This window comes from Kryptolebias marmoratus, linkage group LG12 (genome assembly GCF_001649575.2).
Source record: "Kryptolebias marmoratus isolate JLee-2015 linkage group LG12, ASM164957v2, whole genome shotgun sequence".
NCBI lineage: Eukaryota > Metazoa > Chordata > Actinopteri > Cyprinodontiformes > Rivulidae > Kryptolebias > Kryptolebias marmoratus.
Window position 1 is genome coordinate 533,611 of NC_051441.1, and position 16,350 is coordinate 549,960.

The 16,350-nt window shown below is 51.3% G+C and overlaps 2 protein-coding genes and 1 non-coding gene across 5 annotated transcripts in view; all 3 read right to left on the reverse strand.

The window, feature by feature from the left end:
- Positions 1-1,369: 1,369 nt before the first annotated feature.
- kpnb1 (karyopherin (importin) beta 1) lies at positions 1,370-11,122 on the reverse strand. 3 transcript variants are annotated; one of them, XR_005233827.1, is made up of 22 exons: positions 10,809-11,122; positions 10,043-10,101; positions 7,459-7,641; positions 7,185-7,385; positions 6,792-6,944; positions 6,659-6,718; positions 6,486-6,575; positions 6,152-6,262; positions 5,977-6,078; positions 5,654-5,878; positions 5,390-5,581; positions 4,878-5,008; positions 4,637-4,784; positions 4,483-4,554; positions 4,259-4,403; positions 4,087-4,169; positions 3,905-4,012; positions 3,557-3,700; positions 3,374-3,479; positions 2,937-3,125; positions 2,587-2,748; positions 1,370-2,349 (listed from the first exon to the last, which is right to left on the reverse strand). XR_005233827.1 is itself a non-coding variant. In XM_017440950.3 (22 exons), coding segments are annotated over exons 1-22 (2,631 nt in total). In that variant the 5' UTR covers positions 10,849-11,121; the 3' UTR covers positions 1,370-2,194. The 3 variants fall into 3 exon arrangements, 2 of the variants coding, with proteins under 2 accessions (XP_017296439.1, XP_017296438.1); XM_017440950.3 differs by having other exon boundaries at positions 1,370-2,195; positions 2,937-3,051; positions 10,809-11,121; XM_017440949.3 differs by having other exon boundaries at positions 2,937-3,051; positions 10,809-11,121.
- Positions 3,165-3,306, reverse strand: LOC112449927. The gene has a single exon (XR_003038480.1). It is a non-coding gene; the product is annotated as a small nucleolar RNA SNORA79 (small nucleolar RNA).
- Positions 11,123-12,130: 1,008 nt separating the features above from the next.
- The window catches only part of zgc:158376 (uncharacterized protein LOC100101643 homolog), a 9,542-nt gene continuing 5,322 nt past the window's right edge, over positions 12,131-16,350 (reverse strand). Inside the window, exons 6-9 of the mRNA XM_017440948.2 lie at positions 16,135-16,298; positions 15,536-15,697; positions 15,230-15,451; positions 12,131-14,807 (exon numbers count right to left, since the gene is read on the reverse strand). Of these exons, the coding sequence (XP_017296437.2) occupies positions 14,536-14,807; positions 15,230-15,451; positions 15,536-15,697; positions 16,135-16,298 (820 nt within the window). The 3' untranslated portion in view covers positions 12,131-14,535. The remainder of the gene's footprint in view (positions 14,808-15,229; positions 15,452-15,535; positions 15,698-16,134; positions 16,299-16,350) is intronic.

Here is a 16,350-nt window from a genome sequence, read left to right on the forward strand (position 1 = left end):
GGGCGGGGCTTAGGAGCCGAGCAGAGCCGATTAATCGATCAGCTGCAGAGCTTCATCATCATCACCATCATCATCTTCTTCTTCATCATTATCATCATCACCACCATCATCTTCATCATTATCATCATCTTCATCATTATTATCATCATCACCATCTTCTTCTTCATCATCACCATCATCTTCTTCTTCATCACCATCATCTTCATCATTATCATTATCACCATCATCTTCATCATTATCATTATCACCATCATCTTCATCATTATCATTATCACCATCATCTTCATCATTATCACCATCATCTTCATCATTATCACCATCATCTTCATCATTATTACCAACATCACCATCATCTTTATTTAATTACTGAAAACAAACAATTCAGGTTTTAAATTTATTTTAAACATTTTTTTTGTTTTAATTCGTTTAATTAGTTTAAACAGCATCAAACTGAACTTTATTATATTTATGCTTCTTTGTTAAATTTAAACTAATTGTTTTATTTGCTTTATTGTTATTTTGTCAACTTTATCTGTAACATTTATTTTGCATTAGATGCCAGTTTCACATTAAAAACTTTATTTACTTAGAAGACTTGATAAAAGTTGATTTTAAGTCTTTAATTCAGAACTTTTAACTGAAGTTTAATCTGTAGGAACTTTCAGATCTGTCAGGGTTAGTTTTTATTGTTATCACCTGGCTCACCTGACCAATCAGGGAGGAGCTGATCTGAGGACAGAAATCAGCTCGAGGCTGAAATTAATAAATGCAGCTGTTTGAAATCAGTGCAGATCTGAAAGCATCATCATCTCACACCGAGCCGTTTTTATCTGCCTTCATGTTTGTTCTCAGGTTCCTCTATGAATATTTACCATCAGCTGCAACATAAAGTCCATCATTTTCTCCTCTAACATCTGTAAGAACATCTGTCAGAACCCAAAGCTCCCGCCCCGACAGCAGCTGATCTCAGGTCCGATTCAGCAGCAGAACAAGCCGAAGGTTCAGTACAATATAGACTTTATTAGTTCACTAAAGTTTCATATGAAATAAAAAGCAGATTGGCTTCAAATGATTCACAATTCAAAATTAATCGACTCCAGGGTCAACACAGGAAGTGCATCCTTCCTACAAAATAAGAGCCCCCACCCAACGCTGGGAAAGCATCAGCTTCAGCTTTTATTTTCAGGCTGAAAACGAGTCAATCCGGGCCGGGCCTCTGATCATACAGATCAACCCCGGCAGCGAGGAGCGCCGGCGAGCCATGAAGATACAAAAAAAAAAAAAAAAAAACAGAAGAAGAGAAACCATGGTTCTTTGAGGCGTCAAGTCCAATCAGAGTCCAGAACGGTTTGAGTCCAGAAGTCCAACAGAATCACCAGAACTGCTCGGGGAATGTTTCATATCATTTTATTGTTTTCAGCTTTAGTTTTTTTTTTTTCATCATAGCAATGGAAAAATATAACCTTTTACAAACGTCTTCAATTCTCTGAAATCTTTGAAACAAGCAAAAATGGTGAGTGACCCGTTTCCCAAACCAAGTGCAGCGGGGAAACCGACCCAAAGCGGCTTGCAGCACTCGCTTCCACGGCTTCAGCTAAACCTTTTCCATTTGGCACTCGCTCCTCAGCACCCAGCTTTTACTCTGAAAGGGTTGGTGCTGCTGAAGAAGAGCCGGAGGCGGAGCGGGTGGAGGCGCCGTCCGTCCATCCGGCGCGTCTGCTTCGGCGTTTTTAGTGCTCAAAAGAAGAAAAATAAGAGCAACAAAAATCTACTGAAGAAGTCCAAAGAGTCGCTTGTTAATCTGATTCCACAAAAGTCTTTACGGTTCACCCCCTCCTCCCCCCTCCCCCGGTGGGCGGGGGCGGCGGCGGGGCGGTGACATCATCATGATGTCAGAGGAGGGGCCAGCTTCAGGGCGACAGGCTGCGGGAGGAGAAGGAGGGGCCGGAGGGAGGATTAAGTCCTAAAGGGGGAGTCAGAGTCCAGTCCACAGGCCGTCCAGGAGGAAGAGGAGGGGGCGGGGCGTCGCCAGCTGGAACTGAAGGTGGTGTGATGTCATCATCATCATCTCTCGCGCTCTCACACACAGACACTCATCTCACTTCATCTCACGTCACTTCTTCTGCTTCAGCAAACGCTGCGACAAACACAGAAGAGTTCATTCCAGGAGTTCACCGCGCTGCCGGCGGCTCCATCTGTAAACAAACAAACAAACAAGTAAACAAACACAGAAGAGTTCATTCCAGGAGTTCACCGCGCTGCCGGCGGCTCCATCTGTAAACAAACAAACAAGTAAACAAACACAGAAGAGTTCATTCCAGGAGTTCACCGCGCTGCCGGCGGCTCCATCTGTAAACAAACAAACAAACAAACGGTACTCTGAGACGAACTGTTGCTCTGGAGCCGGTGATGAGTTCAGCCTCTGTTGCCATGGCGACCTCACCAGGCTCCTCTGTTCTCGGCTCGTTGGGCTGAATTGGTCTTTGGTTCCACGAAGGAGAACCTGGTCACATCGTCATGGTAACAGAGGCTGAACTCGTCCCCTGCTGATTCGTCTGGGTTCCCCCCTGTGAGGGCAGTTCTCACCAGGCTTGGCTCTTCAGCTTGCGCAGCTCCTTGGTGGCCCAGGTGGCCAACATCTTGGTCTTGGAGGTTTTGGAGCGCCGGCCCTCCGTCAGCAAGTCGTTGATGAGCGGACGCGCCTCCACCAGCTTCATCACGTCTTTGCCGAACGCCGTGCACAGGTCGCTGCGGACACACACACACACGTAAACACACAGAACCACAGACGGGCCCGTTGGACCTGCTGCTTGTTGTTGGTCTCAGAAAACAACGTTGGGTTTTCCATCATGGTGTCAGCGTGGTGCATGATCTCTCTTCATTGACCAATCCTCCAATCAGGGTTTAGCTCCGCCCTCCTGAGAACGTCTCCTCACCCAATGAGTCCAGCAGCGTTGGCCACGACTCCGTCGTAGTGGTCTTCATCCTCGGCGATGTGCTGGATGAAGGACAGGATGAACTCCACGCGAGGCTGGACCAACATGACGTCAGCTGCGGGGAGAAACAAGCGTCAGGCCGGGAGAGGCGGGGTTTACAGACGGGTCTGTGGACCAACATGACGTCAGCTGCAGGGAGAGGCGGGGTTTACAGACGCGTCTCTCTCTGAGTGTTGGGTCCCGCAAAACCAGGAAGCCGTTTTCATTTTCGGCTGCAGCCTGAAGCTTTCTGGGTGAAAAGACCCAAAATTCTCTGCGACGTCGTAAAATCCTCCTGCTTGACTGCAGACAGGAGGAGGAACCGACGTCGCGTTACGAACGGACCGGACCGGGTCAGAGACAGCTGGTAGAACCGGACTCGAAGCGTTCTGTCTTACGGTGGACGTTCTCCTGGTCCCCCTTCAGGCCCTGGATGATCCCGGTGTAGGCCTCCAGGCAGCCCTCCCTCAGCTCGTTCAGGTAGTCCACCATGTCGTAGTCCGTCTGAAAGGACATCACGCGTCAACGCCAGCCAGACGATGACATCACGAGTGAAGTCAGGTAGGACTTCCTGGGCTCACCTTGTCCACCTGCGCCTGCGAGGCCTGCTGCAGGGTGTCCAGGACGATGTCCAGGTACTTCTTAAACTCCCCTCCGATGGCCAGAGCGATGTCTCCAAACGCAGACAGGATCTGAGGCTTCACAGAGCGGTGGACGTTCTCATTCTGCAAACATCAGGACAGGAGGACAGACGGGTCAGAGGAGGGACGGCGGTCAAAAGACAGTCAAACGACAGTCCAGCTGCACTGAAGTCCAACTCAAACTGAACCACAGATGAAATCTTCTGGTGATCGGGTCTTTCTCAATCAGCTGATCGCTCAACAACAGAGGAAAGGACACAGAGGGACGAAGGACGAGGTCTTCCTCACCCCCAGGTTCTCCAGCAGCAGCTGCATGATCTCATCACAGCACGGCAGCATGTTGGACTGCAGAGCTCTGCATAGGTCGCACACCAGACCCACGGCAGCCAGACACACCTGCAGAACAATCAGAGAACGTTGATCTAGAATCCTGGCGTTCCAGATTCTAGCTGCAGGTTCTCCGGACCCACCTGATACTCGGCGTAGTTCTTCAGTCCGATGGCCAGGAACGGCTTGAAGGCATCCATGTATTTCTGGAAGTCGCTGCCCAGAACTGAAACAAGCAGCAGCGACACTGTGAAAACCGGCGCAGGCGCTTCCAGACATCAGAGCAGCAGAGGTGGCGCGGCGGCGTGATCGTACCTTCGACCAGCGTAGACACGGCCATCAGGGCGTCCTCCTGAACGCCACCGGAGCCGGCGGTGCTCTGAAACATTCTCAGCAGGGACGCCATCACCACGTCTGAGATCTGCAGGGCGTCCTGGTGCTGAACCTTCCGGAGGACGTTCTGCAGGGGAACAGGAAACGCTCAGCAGACCGCCACATTAAGAGCTGGACTGACTGCGAGCTCAGGTGTGTCGTCTCACCTGCAGAGTGGCACACAGCAGCGACTGCAGGTCGTTGAACTGGATCCTGTCTGAGGTGCTCTGGATGTGTGACTGCAGACAGGAAGTTACATCTTATCAAAATAAAATCAGCAGAAATAAGTTCACGTGGCGAGAGAGGAAATGAAATGTCTACCTCCATCTGCAGGACCTGCTGCAGCCTCTCCATGATGACCAGAGTGGTTTTCTGGACTGCAGGGTAGCAGTCCTTGGCGCTGTTCTTCACGATCTCCATCAGCGCCTCGTAGGCGGCCGAGCGCAGGTTGTTCTGGTGTCCGTCGGGCCTGAGACAGGAAACAGCTGATTCAAACCTGCAGCAGCAACGAGGCTGAAGCTTCCTGTGAAACAGGAAGTGGTTCCATCACAAAGACTATCACCTGTCTGTGGTCTCCAGCAGCTTCTGAACGATGATTTCGAAGGACGAGGACAGGCAGTAGGTGCTGGGCCCCTCCAGGTCCTCGGCTGTGTCCGTCGCTTCGTACGCCGCCTCGGCCAGCGACGAGAAGGCCTGAGGGAGGACAGACATGTGACCGAGAGCTGGGCAACGGTTCAGATCTCTGAACCCACTGAGCGTGTCCTGGAAACCCAATCAGAACCACAGCCCGGTCCAAAACCTGACGGTTTTCAAGCCATTTCTAAACGACCAATGGACTCCCTGTGGAACCAACACAGAAGCTCCCATTGGCTCAGTGAGCTGTCAATCAAAAGCTAAGGGTACTGTATGAAGGACGTTACCATGGAAACCAAACTGATGAGACAACAGAAACAAATGAAGCTACAATCTGTGGGAAAATTAATCATTTCTGGACCTTTTTTAACACAAAGTTCATTTTAGAGTTCAGGTCCACAGCTGCTGGTTCTGGTTCTGACTGACGGATATAAACCTCACCCAGCAGACGTTGGAGGCCACCCGGGGCTCTGCCCCCAGGCCCTCGATCAGACACTGCAGCAGGGGCGCCAGGTAGTCCTCGTTGATGGCGGCTTCGGGCAGCAGCTCACAGATCCGGCCCACCGTCCACGCCGTGGTGTCCCTCACCACCACGCTGGGGTCCTTCATCAGCTCGATCAAGGTGGGCATGGCCTGTGGGGGGAGGGGGAGGGGGTCAGACCCGGGTCTCACAGATGGAAGGAATCATCCCGAGCCAAGCAGCACCTGGATAGCGAGCGGTTTGAGCTGGTTCAGGTCCGGTCCCTCCAGGATGGAGCCGAAGGCCATGATGGAGGCGTCGCGGTAACGCCAGTCGGGATGTTTGACGTTCTCCTTGATGAAGGGCAGAACGTGAGGAACCACATCGTCCTCGCAGCAAGTGGCCAGCAGCATCAGACACACTCCTGCAGCCTTACAGGGGTTCCAGTCATCATCGTCGTCGTTCTCGTCCTGCGCACGCACACACACACACACACACACACGGTCACACGCAGACTCAGAGACAACCTGAATGCAGGTCAGAGGTCAGAGGTCGGCAGGACCAGCACCTGTTTGGTCAGGGTCTGGGTGAGAATGGGGACCAGGTACTGCAGCGCTCCTTTAGCGTAGAATTTACTGGTGTGCTCAGGGGGCCGCCCCTGCTCCGAGGCCTGAAACAGAAGAGTCGGACGGTCAGTGAACGCCTCACTGGATGCATCAAACAGTCTGAACCCTCCAACCCACCTCTGACGCCTCGATGGCCAGGTCCATCTCCTCGTCGCAGACGTTGGACCAGAACTCAATGCCCTGCAGAGCCACCTCATCGATGTCGCTCTTCATCGCCTCGATGGTGATCTGAGTTAAAAACAGAGAGACTTCAGGAGAACGTCGGTCCTGAAAGTTTATCAAGGAATCCTGCAGCAGTCGGACCCTAAACTAACATTTACACGACCTGAAATGTTTAAACAGTTCCTGAAATTCTTTACGGAGCTCCTACACGGGTCGACCCAAATAATGAGGTTCTGAACGTTTTGGTGCTTGAGCCCATCAGAACTCTGTTAGTTTTATAACATCTTACCGCAAACAGAGCCGGCCCCATGTACGTCTCCATGTACTGATAATACAGAGACATGATCTTCACCAGGTTCTGCAGGGCCGCCACGCGCACCTGAACGCACCACACAGAGGAGAGGCCAGTTACAGAGGCGGCACCTGAACGCACCACGCCACAGGTAGAGAGGAGTTACTCACTCTGGTGTCGGGGCACTGCGTCGCCTCACAAACCACCTGCATGATGAAGTGTCTCTCTGTCTGGAAACACAAACAAACATCAGCTGCTGCTCAGAACCCGGCTCTCCGGCTCGGACCCAGACGGGCTCGGTACCTCCTTGTCGAAGTTGGCTTTGGTGAACTCCAGCGAGTTGAGCAGAGCATTGGTGGCAGCCAGCTTCACGTTGTTGCTGGGCTCCTCCTTCCTCATGCCCTGGATGATGGCCGTCAGGATCTGGTTGGCGTTCTCCTGCAGCTGCTCGGGATCCTGCAGGAACAATTATTCAGAGATTCAGAACCAGGGGTTGGGTCTGGTCGGGTGAGTCCCCTTTGCTCGTCGGTCGGGTCAGAATTTCTCCAAACTGAGGTTGTTCAGCCTGTCGTTACAACTTTCACACAGAACCCACTTCAAACGGTTCCAGTTGGCTGAAGAGGAGCCGAGGCAGAGAACCAGGAGGGTTCTGGTTCCAGTTCTCCTTAAACCTCAGTGAATAAAGGTTTTACTCACGATGTCCTGGCAGATGTATCCGATGGCCTCCAGCGTGGACTCCTTCATGTGTTCGGTGCTGGACGGGTCCGTGACGTTGGCCACCAGCTGTGGGATCAGCTCGGGCCACTGGTTCACTGGGATCTCAGCGCAGGCGATGCCGGCGACACACTGCGAGGCCGAGCTGGGCCGGTACGTCTCTGTGCCCAGCGTCTGCAGAACCTGCGGAACAGGGCCGGGGAGCGTTAGCTAGGAGAACCTCTGCTGGACCTGCGAGGGTTAGCCAGGGCCTTACGTAGTTCTTGATCTCGCGGCGAGCGTTGTTGTCGATGGCCAGCCATCTTTGCTGGTACTGCGTCTTCACGTCGGGGTCTTTGGAGGTCAGAGAGTTCTTCACCTGCAGACCCGCAGCGACCCGGGCCACCTGAGTGTTCCCCGGGTTGGCCAGCACTTTGGACAGTTCCACCAGGAACGTGGGCTGGAGGAGGAGAGGAGAACGTCAGAACAATGAAGGTTTAAATTTAAAACCAGCTGAACATTTGAACTCCTTATAACCAAAGTTATGAGTTTTTTATTTTAACATCACGATCAGACGCTGACAAACAGAAGCTTCCACTAAAAACCTGAAACTTTCAGCCAATCAGCAGATTGTTTTAATGGTTTTATACATGGAGAACTAACAGACCGACAGACTGAGCTGTGAGTTTTACACAGTCAGGTGACCTTTCAGTACCACATGGAGGATCTTAATCCTCACAGACTGTTTCCAAACTTGGTTCTGGTTTATTTTTCATCTTCATATGTTTGTCAGTGATGGACTGAACAGGAAATGATGCTTTGTTTAGAGGTTTGGGTGCCTCTGGATGCGTTCAGGTGTTTTTTTGTAACACCTGATCCAACAGGAAGCTGCTGGACGAGCGCCTCCAGCTGGAAGCTGAAATCAACGCTGCGTTTTTCCAAGAAGCTAAAGAAACTGAAGCGTTGTGTTTTTACAGAGCAGGAACGAACTGTCAGGTTAAACAGCTGCTCCTCTGCTTCGTTACAGGAGCTGCTGTGATTGGCTCCAACAGGTGAGGAGACAGGTGAGGAGACGGGTGAGGCGTTCTCTAACCATCTTTAAATCCTGCCTGATTTTAACATCATTCAGCTGTATTAAAACAAGCAGATTCTAAAGACTAAAGTCAGCAGGAACCTTTTGTTTGGTTCTTAATTTGAGTCATTTCCTGACAGAACCCAACAGGAGGCGCCCCCTGCTGGCCACCAGGAGGAACAGGTTTAAAAAGGAAACTAAAGATCTTTAAACTTTTTCTTTTCTGTTGGTTTAGCTTTCAGAACCGGGTCCTGCTGTAACACCTGTTTTACCTGCTCTGTGTACCGATGATGTAAATGTAAAAGTACTGACATCACGAAATACAAAGACCTGTTTTATTTGTCCAATTAAAAAGGAATGTTTCACTCAAAGACTTTAGGAGTGGAAATATTTATCCATCTGCTGGATTTTAAAGATTTCATCTGGATAGGAGTGCATGGAGCTTAAGAACATCTTTCTTAAATGTGACATTGTTAAATCTGTTTGGAACAAAGCTCATTAATGGAGTCTGCTGTGACTCTTTATACAAAACTAAGACGTGAACTTTATGTCTAACAAGGTTTTATTATTTATACAATTAATTAAAGTGTTTGAGCTCAGACAAGTTTCAACCAAATCCTCCTGATCTGAAAGGAATAAAACACCAGGAGGTTCTACTCCTGTGGTGTCTGGTCCGGGTCCTGGTTCTGGTCCTGGAGGACCTCGATCCTGCAGGTTTTAGAGGTTTCTCTGCTCCTCATGTTCTGCAGAACCTCGTTAATCTCTCAGTCATTCCAATCAGGCGTGTCGAAGCAGAGAAACAACTGAAACCTGGAGGATCGAGGCCCTCCAGGACTGGACTCCACTGCTCCACGGGTCCAGAACCAGAGTCCAAACTGCTGAAGACAGAATAAAAACTGAGCAGTTCTGCTGATGTTTATGAGCCGCAGACGGTGGCGTCCACAGGCTGTTTGAACAAAGACGCTGCGAGGTATGAGAACGTGGGTCAGCCCGGCTGAATAAAACGAAGTTTAAACTAAAATCTGGTGTTTTAGGACAACAACCGACTGCCTGCACCGGGACACTTCAGATACTCTGACTGAAATAAGTAAAAATACTCAGATTACTGTCAACAAACCAGCAGGAGGAAATCAGAAACCATCTTCAACTGATCGGTTAACTGACCTGCTGAAATAAATACATGAGCTTTAACCAGATGAAGTTAAAGATACTTGATGCAACTGAGAAACAAAGTTTATCCTGAACTATATTAAACGTTCAGTTACTCTGGTAGATTTCCAGATGTGTAACTCTGACGGGTAAACACACCAGGTGGGGAGGCCTTCAGGTGGAAATACAGTGAATCTGCTGCTAAACGCCAAAATAAAAGAGGACAGAATGAGCGGGACAACTGTCCAGAATAAACACCAGGGCTGAAGCAGGGCGGTGGAGCGCCTTGAAGACAGCTGCTTTTCCGCCTCTAAGTTTACTGCTTTCATTCACTTCGGCTGTTCCTGTAAACAAACTCCTGGTTTTAAACGTTAAGAACTTTAATCATTGTCATGAGAACAATGTGCAGAATAATTTAATTACTTTATGATGTGTTTTGGACTGGCCAGCAAGACTAGATCCCAGCAGGTGAACTGTTTATCAGTAGGTGTGTGTGTGTGTGTTAGAGGTTAGAGGAGGAGGGAGGAGAAGCAGGACAGGTTGAAGCTCAGCTGCCCGGAGCTCCTCTCCTCGCCGGCGGCCTGCAGCTGCAGCTCTGCCGGCCTCCCCCTCCTCTCCTCGCCGGCGGCCCGATACTCACCAGGTTTTCTATCGCCGCCTGCTCCAGAAACTTCTGCGCCGCCTCCAGCTCATTCCGATCTGAGGAGAGACGTGAAATCGGATTCAAACACAGGATGAGCCCCGAACCGGTTCAACTGCTGGTCCACACAAACAGCGTTACTGATAGCCTCTAATAACGCCTGATATTAGATCCACGCAGCCACATTTCCAGCATGCTAGCAGCCCGCCGCGGCTGGAGCATGCGCGTTAGCTGCTAACGCTAGCCGCACAGGAGGAACACGTTTATGAAGACAGAAGTAAAATCAACCCGGTCCAAACAGCACCAACTTACTCTAAATATTCTGATTAGAGGTGTCATTACGATTAATGAACTAATGTCCAGACAGCTTCTCTGAAGCAGACAGGTAGCGGTTGATATTTAGAACGGTACCCGCTAACATGCTAACTGAGCGGCTCCGCCGGCTATGGGCAGGGTCGGTGTCGGGTTCGGCGTCCTGCAGCGCCCGTGTCTCCCGCCGCGGAGTCAAAAACCCACCGTTAAGATCAGGCAGCGTGTTCCCAGACAACCAGAGCAGGCAGGCCGGGTAACTTCACCGTAAAACTGCGATTAAACTCCGGATAGAGTGCGGAGTCACTCGCCGTGTCAGGCCCGAATGTTAGCTTAGTTAGCATCTCCCTCCGCCCAGCCATAAACTTCCCGTAGCTCTCCGGCACGGTTTACCACCACCACCCCGAAAATACACCTCGAACCGGGCCTGAAGTGCGCGTGGGCCCCCGGCGCTCACCTGGAGAGACGGTTTTCTCCAAAATAGTGATGAGCTCCATTCCGAGTCCCGGCTGCCGCTCGCTTCACTTGGTCAGGTTCAGCGCCCTCAGCGGGTTGGATTTTACTCCACGGAGCTCAGGGAGAACCGGCCACCGGTCGGGTTCGGCTGGTGCTGTGGAGGAAACGGAGGCTTCCCCGGCGCTCGCTCGGCGGACCTTCTTCGGATGGAGCGGGAAATGTTAATGGCCGTGTCGCACGAAGAAACGTCTTCTGAGTTTCACCGCATCGCGAGGGAAAGGACCGCGCGCTTCTCTACGCGGAGGGATATCACGCTCTGACGCACGCACGGCGTCAGCGCCGCCGCCTTCCCTTCTTCTTCTACTAAAGGCTGTTGGAAGCCGCCATGTTGGTGCAACAGCGCCACCTTCTGGTTCAGAGTGGATCCGACAGCAGGGTTAGGACCCACAAACAGAAACAAACATCAGTTATTGTCCTTATAAAGTTGGTTAACTCTGTTCGCTTACATGGTTCGATAAAATATGTAATATTTGAATTATAAATGCTATATAAAGACACCTGAACTAGCTTGTTTATACATCTTTGAAAGACAAACTGAGCTTAACATGTTTTTTTTCTGTAACAGGAAATCTTTTCAATATATTTTGAAGGGAATAAATTAATCAACCTCCAACACCATGCTGGACATTCAGTAACTAATTCAACCTATAGTTTAAGTTTACTTAAGGTTTACTTAAAAAAAAAAACTAAAAGAAAACCTATTAAAAACACAGATGGCCTCACGTCTGCAGAGGAGCCCAAACCATCAGCCCTCCACCACCGTGCTGACAGCTGCAGTGCATTCTGGGTAAACATCTGTCCTCTGGTCTGGTTCTGGTCCAGAAGTCTTGCGGTTCCTTCAGATGAACCTGAGTCGAGCTGCCATGTTGTTTTTAGAGAGAAGAGGCTTTAACCTTTGACCTTTAACCTGCTGACTGAGGCCTGTAGAGTCTGAGATGGAGCTCATTGCACGGTCTGACCTTCAGGGTGAAGATCAGCAGCTGTCTTAAATGTCTCCTCTTGTGAATAATCTTCCTCTCTGTAGAACGATGGAGTCCAGATGACCTTTGACCCTTCCCGGGTTGATGGGCAGCTGCTTCTCTGAGGTCGTTGCTGATGTCTTTCCGCCCTGGCGTTGTGGATGCTCCACCTGATCAGTTTCTCACTGACTCTGTGTTTTCTTCAGTAGTTAATGTGTCGAAGGTTTACAGAAAGAAAATAAACACGAAAAGAACTTGACTTTTTCTGTTTTCTCTAAACAATAACAAACAGAAACACACAAAGTGTAAAAACAAAACCATTGCTTCTTTATTTGTCATTGCAGTAGTCACTCATATGTAGCTGCCTTGAGTTGGTCTTTTTGTCTTTTTCACCGTTTGTTACAACTTCTTCCTCAGTTTTCCATCAACACAATGGAAGAGTCATGGACAAAGTATAAAAACAAAGGAAAACAGGAGAAATGCCCCTTTTCACAACATAAACTCTGTTTGGCAAAAAGGAAGGAATCAGGGGACAACGAGGCGGATCCAGTGCATCTTTAAAACATCAACAAAAAGATTTGTTATTTTACTAAGATCCAGGAGAGATATGTCCGTGTGTCTGATAAGAACTTTCTCACCCAGTCAAGGTGTTTGATCAGTAAAAAACAAACATTAAAACACAAATATAAAAGTGAGTGAGCGGTTCATCTGCTGCGTTTATGGCACAACGAGGCGTCGCGTCGACGCAGCGCGACATTCAGTGGAACAAAAACCCTGCAGAGCTGAAGACTCAAATCAGGAAAAACCCGAAGAAGCAGCGAGATCAGAACCACGAGACGTTTTACTGGATCATCCGGTCGGGTTTTCACTTGATCTCTGGAATAAAGTCGACGTGACACTCGTTAAGAAACAATAAAATCTGCCCCCCACCCCTCAGTGCTGCTGCCTCACAGGACGGGCAGCCAAACGTCCCACAGCCTGAGTGGACACTGAACACACCGCAGCTGAGGCCGAAGCAACAACAAAAACAAACAAAAACAAACAAACATCACATTTTATCAGACAGAACTCTGAGCTTTGAGTCCAGCTCAGAAACAGGAGGAGGTTCTGCAGCCAACATTCGGGTTTAACACCCAGACGGAACCAGAACACGGGGTTCTGCCAGAATCTCAGAGGACTGAGACGGAAAAACCAGAACAGGTGTAGAACCCGGTCCACCTGATCCTGAACAGAACCGAACCGAGTCCGGACTCAGAACCCACAACACCCAGTCCCAACTGGGTTCTGGAGCTTTGGTTCTGTGACAGGAATTCAAACCAGATTCAGGGTCCAGATGATGAACCGGTTCAAAGAGCAGAATCGAAGGGGAGAAACCCACCAGAACAACCGAGCAGAACCAGAACCCGGTGACCGCTGAAGGGAGAAAGGAACACGGATCTGATCGCTCTGAGCTGTGGAGGACCGGGCCGGACCATCAGAACCGCTCAGTCCGTTTGTTTTCCAGGTACTGAGCTGATAGTTGGTGTGGTAGTAGCTGAGAGTCATCCTCAGCACTGATTGGCGGGCCACAAGTTCTGGTTCCAACACCACAAAGATTCCTCCTCATAAACCAGGATTAGTAACCTCTGGTTCTGGTTCTGGTTCTGACAGTAAACCGAAGCTGGGATTAAGACTGACGAGTCAGAACTTTGATCCGTTTTGGTTTCCTGACTGAAAAGAGCCGCAGCTCAAACTGGATGTCGCAGCGAGACAGGAAGTGGCGTTCAGGACGGAGAGGACGCAGCAGGATCGTCTCCGCCCGGACCGGGCCGAACCAAGCCAGACCAGACTGAGCTGGACCGGACCGGACCGAGACGGGCCGGGCCAGGCCGAGTGCTCCTGCAGCGCCGAATAAATTAAAGTTAAAAAAATAAACTCCTGACGGGAAAAAAACACAATCAGTCTGCTCCGAACACACACACACACGCGCGGCCCTGAATGAAGCCACGCCCACACCTGCTCACTGACCACTCAGGAGCAACTTTAAACCTTCAGCTCTGATGTCCCCACCCGGTCCGATCTGTTCATTCATCAATCGGCAGGAAGACAATCAACTCGTCTGACGCGCCGCTTCCAGCTTCTCCCAGGACAGGAAATGACCCCAACCGATGTGGGCGGAGCCTAACGGTTTGAAATAATCAGGGATTAGAAATTAAATCTGATTTCAAAGATGGAGATTCTCCGGATGTTTACACGATGACATCACTGCAGGACCAAACTGATCTCAGATCAGCGTGGACTCGAGGAGTGTGTGTGTGTGTGTGTGCGTGTGTGTGTGTGTATATGTGTGTGTGTGTTAGTGTTTAGGTGGCAGCAGCTGAATCTGAACATCTTTCTGCAGCGACGGATGTGTGGCGTCAGAACTGGTCGAAGGGAGGAAAGACAGAAGTGTAGGAGTGTGTTCAGGTGGAGGAAGGTCAAAGGTCAAAGGTCATTTACAGTAAACTACAGATATATACACACACCCAAAATTGTACAGAGAACAAATATGTACATGCTCAGGGTTTCTATGTTTAACTATTACCAACAACTTTCCCATTAAACATCCCTCATCTTCCTCCTCGGCAACAGAAAGTGCTCCTCCTCTTCCTCACCTGTCTGTAGTGTAACGAGGATGGAGGCGGGGCTTGTAGGCCGTCGGGACTTAAGAGTCACATGATTTGGAGGACTTTAGCTGTTCTTCAGCAGCGTTCTGTCGTCAGGAGGACAGGAGGATGAGGAGGACGAGGAGGACAGAGCAGCGACAGTGGTGGTGATGGTGGCAGAGGAAGAGGAGGTTGTCGACGAAGACGAGGAGGACGACGATGAAGAGGAGGAAGAGGGGAAGGAGAGCAGCTGTCCGGTCTCAGCAGAGAGGAGGGAGCAGCAGCGGAGGTCGACGGTCTGCAGGGTGGGGCAGAGTCGCAGCAGCAGGACGCTCTGCTCCGTCACCTTTACACAACCTGCAGCAGAGAGAGAGCGATGAGGAGGAGCAGGAGGAGGAGGAGGAGAGGGAGCAGCAGGAGGAGAGGGAGTAGCAGGACGCTCTGCTCCGTCACCTTTACACAACCTGCAGCAGAGAGAGAGCGATGAGGAGGAGCAGGAGGAGGAGGAGGAGAGGGAGCAGCAGGAGGAGGAGCAGCAGGAGGAGCAGGAGGAGCAGCAGCAGGAGCAGGAGGAGGAGCAGGAGGAGCAGCAGGAGGAGCAGCAGCAGGAGCAGGAGGAGGAGCAGGAGGAGCAGCAGCAGGAGCAGGAGGAGGAGCAGGAGGAGCAGGAGGAGCAGGAGGAGCAGCAGCAGGAGCAGGAGGAGGAGCAGGAGGAGCAGCAGCAGGAGCAGCAGCAGGAGGAGCAGCAGGAGCAGCAGCGTGCTCACATCAAGCCCTACCTGCCAGGTTCATGTGGGTGAGGCTCTTCTTCAGGGGGGAGGTGGAGGAGGTGAGCGTGTGCACCGTCTGGTCGCTGATGTTCACACAGTGGCTCAGGTCCAGACGGGTCAGGTGGGGGACGTAACGCACCAGGAGGCGGGACGACGCGTCCGTCAGGTCCAAACCGGCCAATCGCAGCTCCGTCACGTTCTGGAACCGCCCCACTCTGCTCTCACTGTGAGCTGAAGGACCAATCAGAGAGCAGCAGCTTCAGAACTCCACCCACAGCACAAAGACAGCTCCCAGTCTGCAGGCGGGGGTCTCACCTGTCCGGGTGTCAGGTGGGGGGGCCAGCAGCTCCCTCAGGTGAGAGTCCTTCAGGTCCTCCACTCGGCTGAGGTCCAACGTCTTCAGGCAGGGACAGACGGCCTGACACAGAGCCGAGACCGCCGGCCACGCACAGCCCGACACGTTCAGCTCCTGGAGACCTGAGGGGGGACGGACAGGTGAGACGGACAGGTGGGACACATGGGTAAGAGGGACAGGGAGACACGGGCAGGACGGACACGTGAGACACACAGGTGAGACGGACAGGTGGGACACGGGCAGGAAGGACAGGTGAGACACGGACAGGAGGGACAGGTGAGACATGGACAGGAGGGACAGATGAGACACACAGGTGAGACGGACAGGTGAGACACAGGCAGGAGGGACAGGTGAGACACGGACAGGAGGGACAGGTGAGACACACAGGTGAGACACACAGGCAGGAGGGACAGGTGAGACACTCAGGTGAGACACACAGGCAGGAGGGACAGGTGAGACACTCAGGTGAGACACACAGGCAGGAGGGACAGGTGAGACACTCAGGTGAGACAGACGAACGAGGCGTTCAGGCGCAGGTAAACAGGAAGTGCGGTCTCACCTGGGAGTCGGTTGATGAGCCACATCAGCTGCTTCTTGGAGATGTTGGTGTAGCCGAGGTTCAGGGAGACAGGCTGGCGGCGGATGATGCCGCTCAGCATGGGGGGGGTGATGGAGCGCTGCCGGCTCAGGTCGATCTGAGTCCACAGACGTTTGTCACAACACCTGCAGGAAGAGGAGGATGATGATGATGATGATGATGATGATGATGATGATG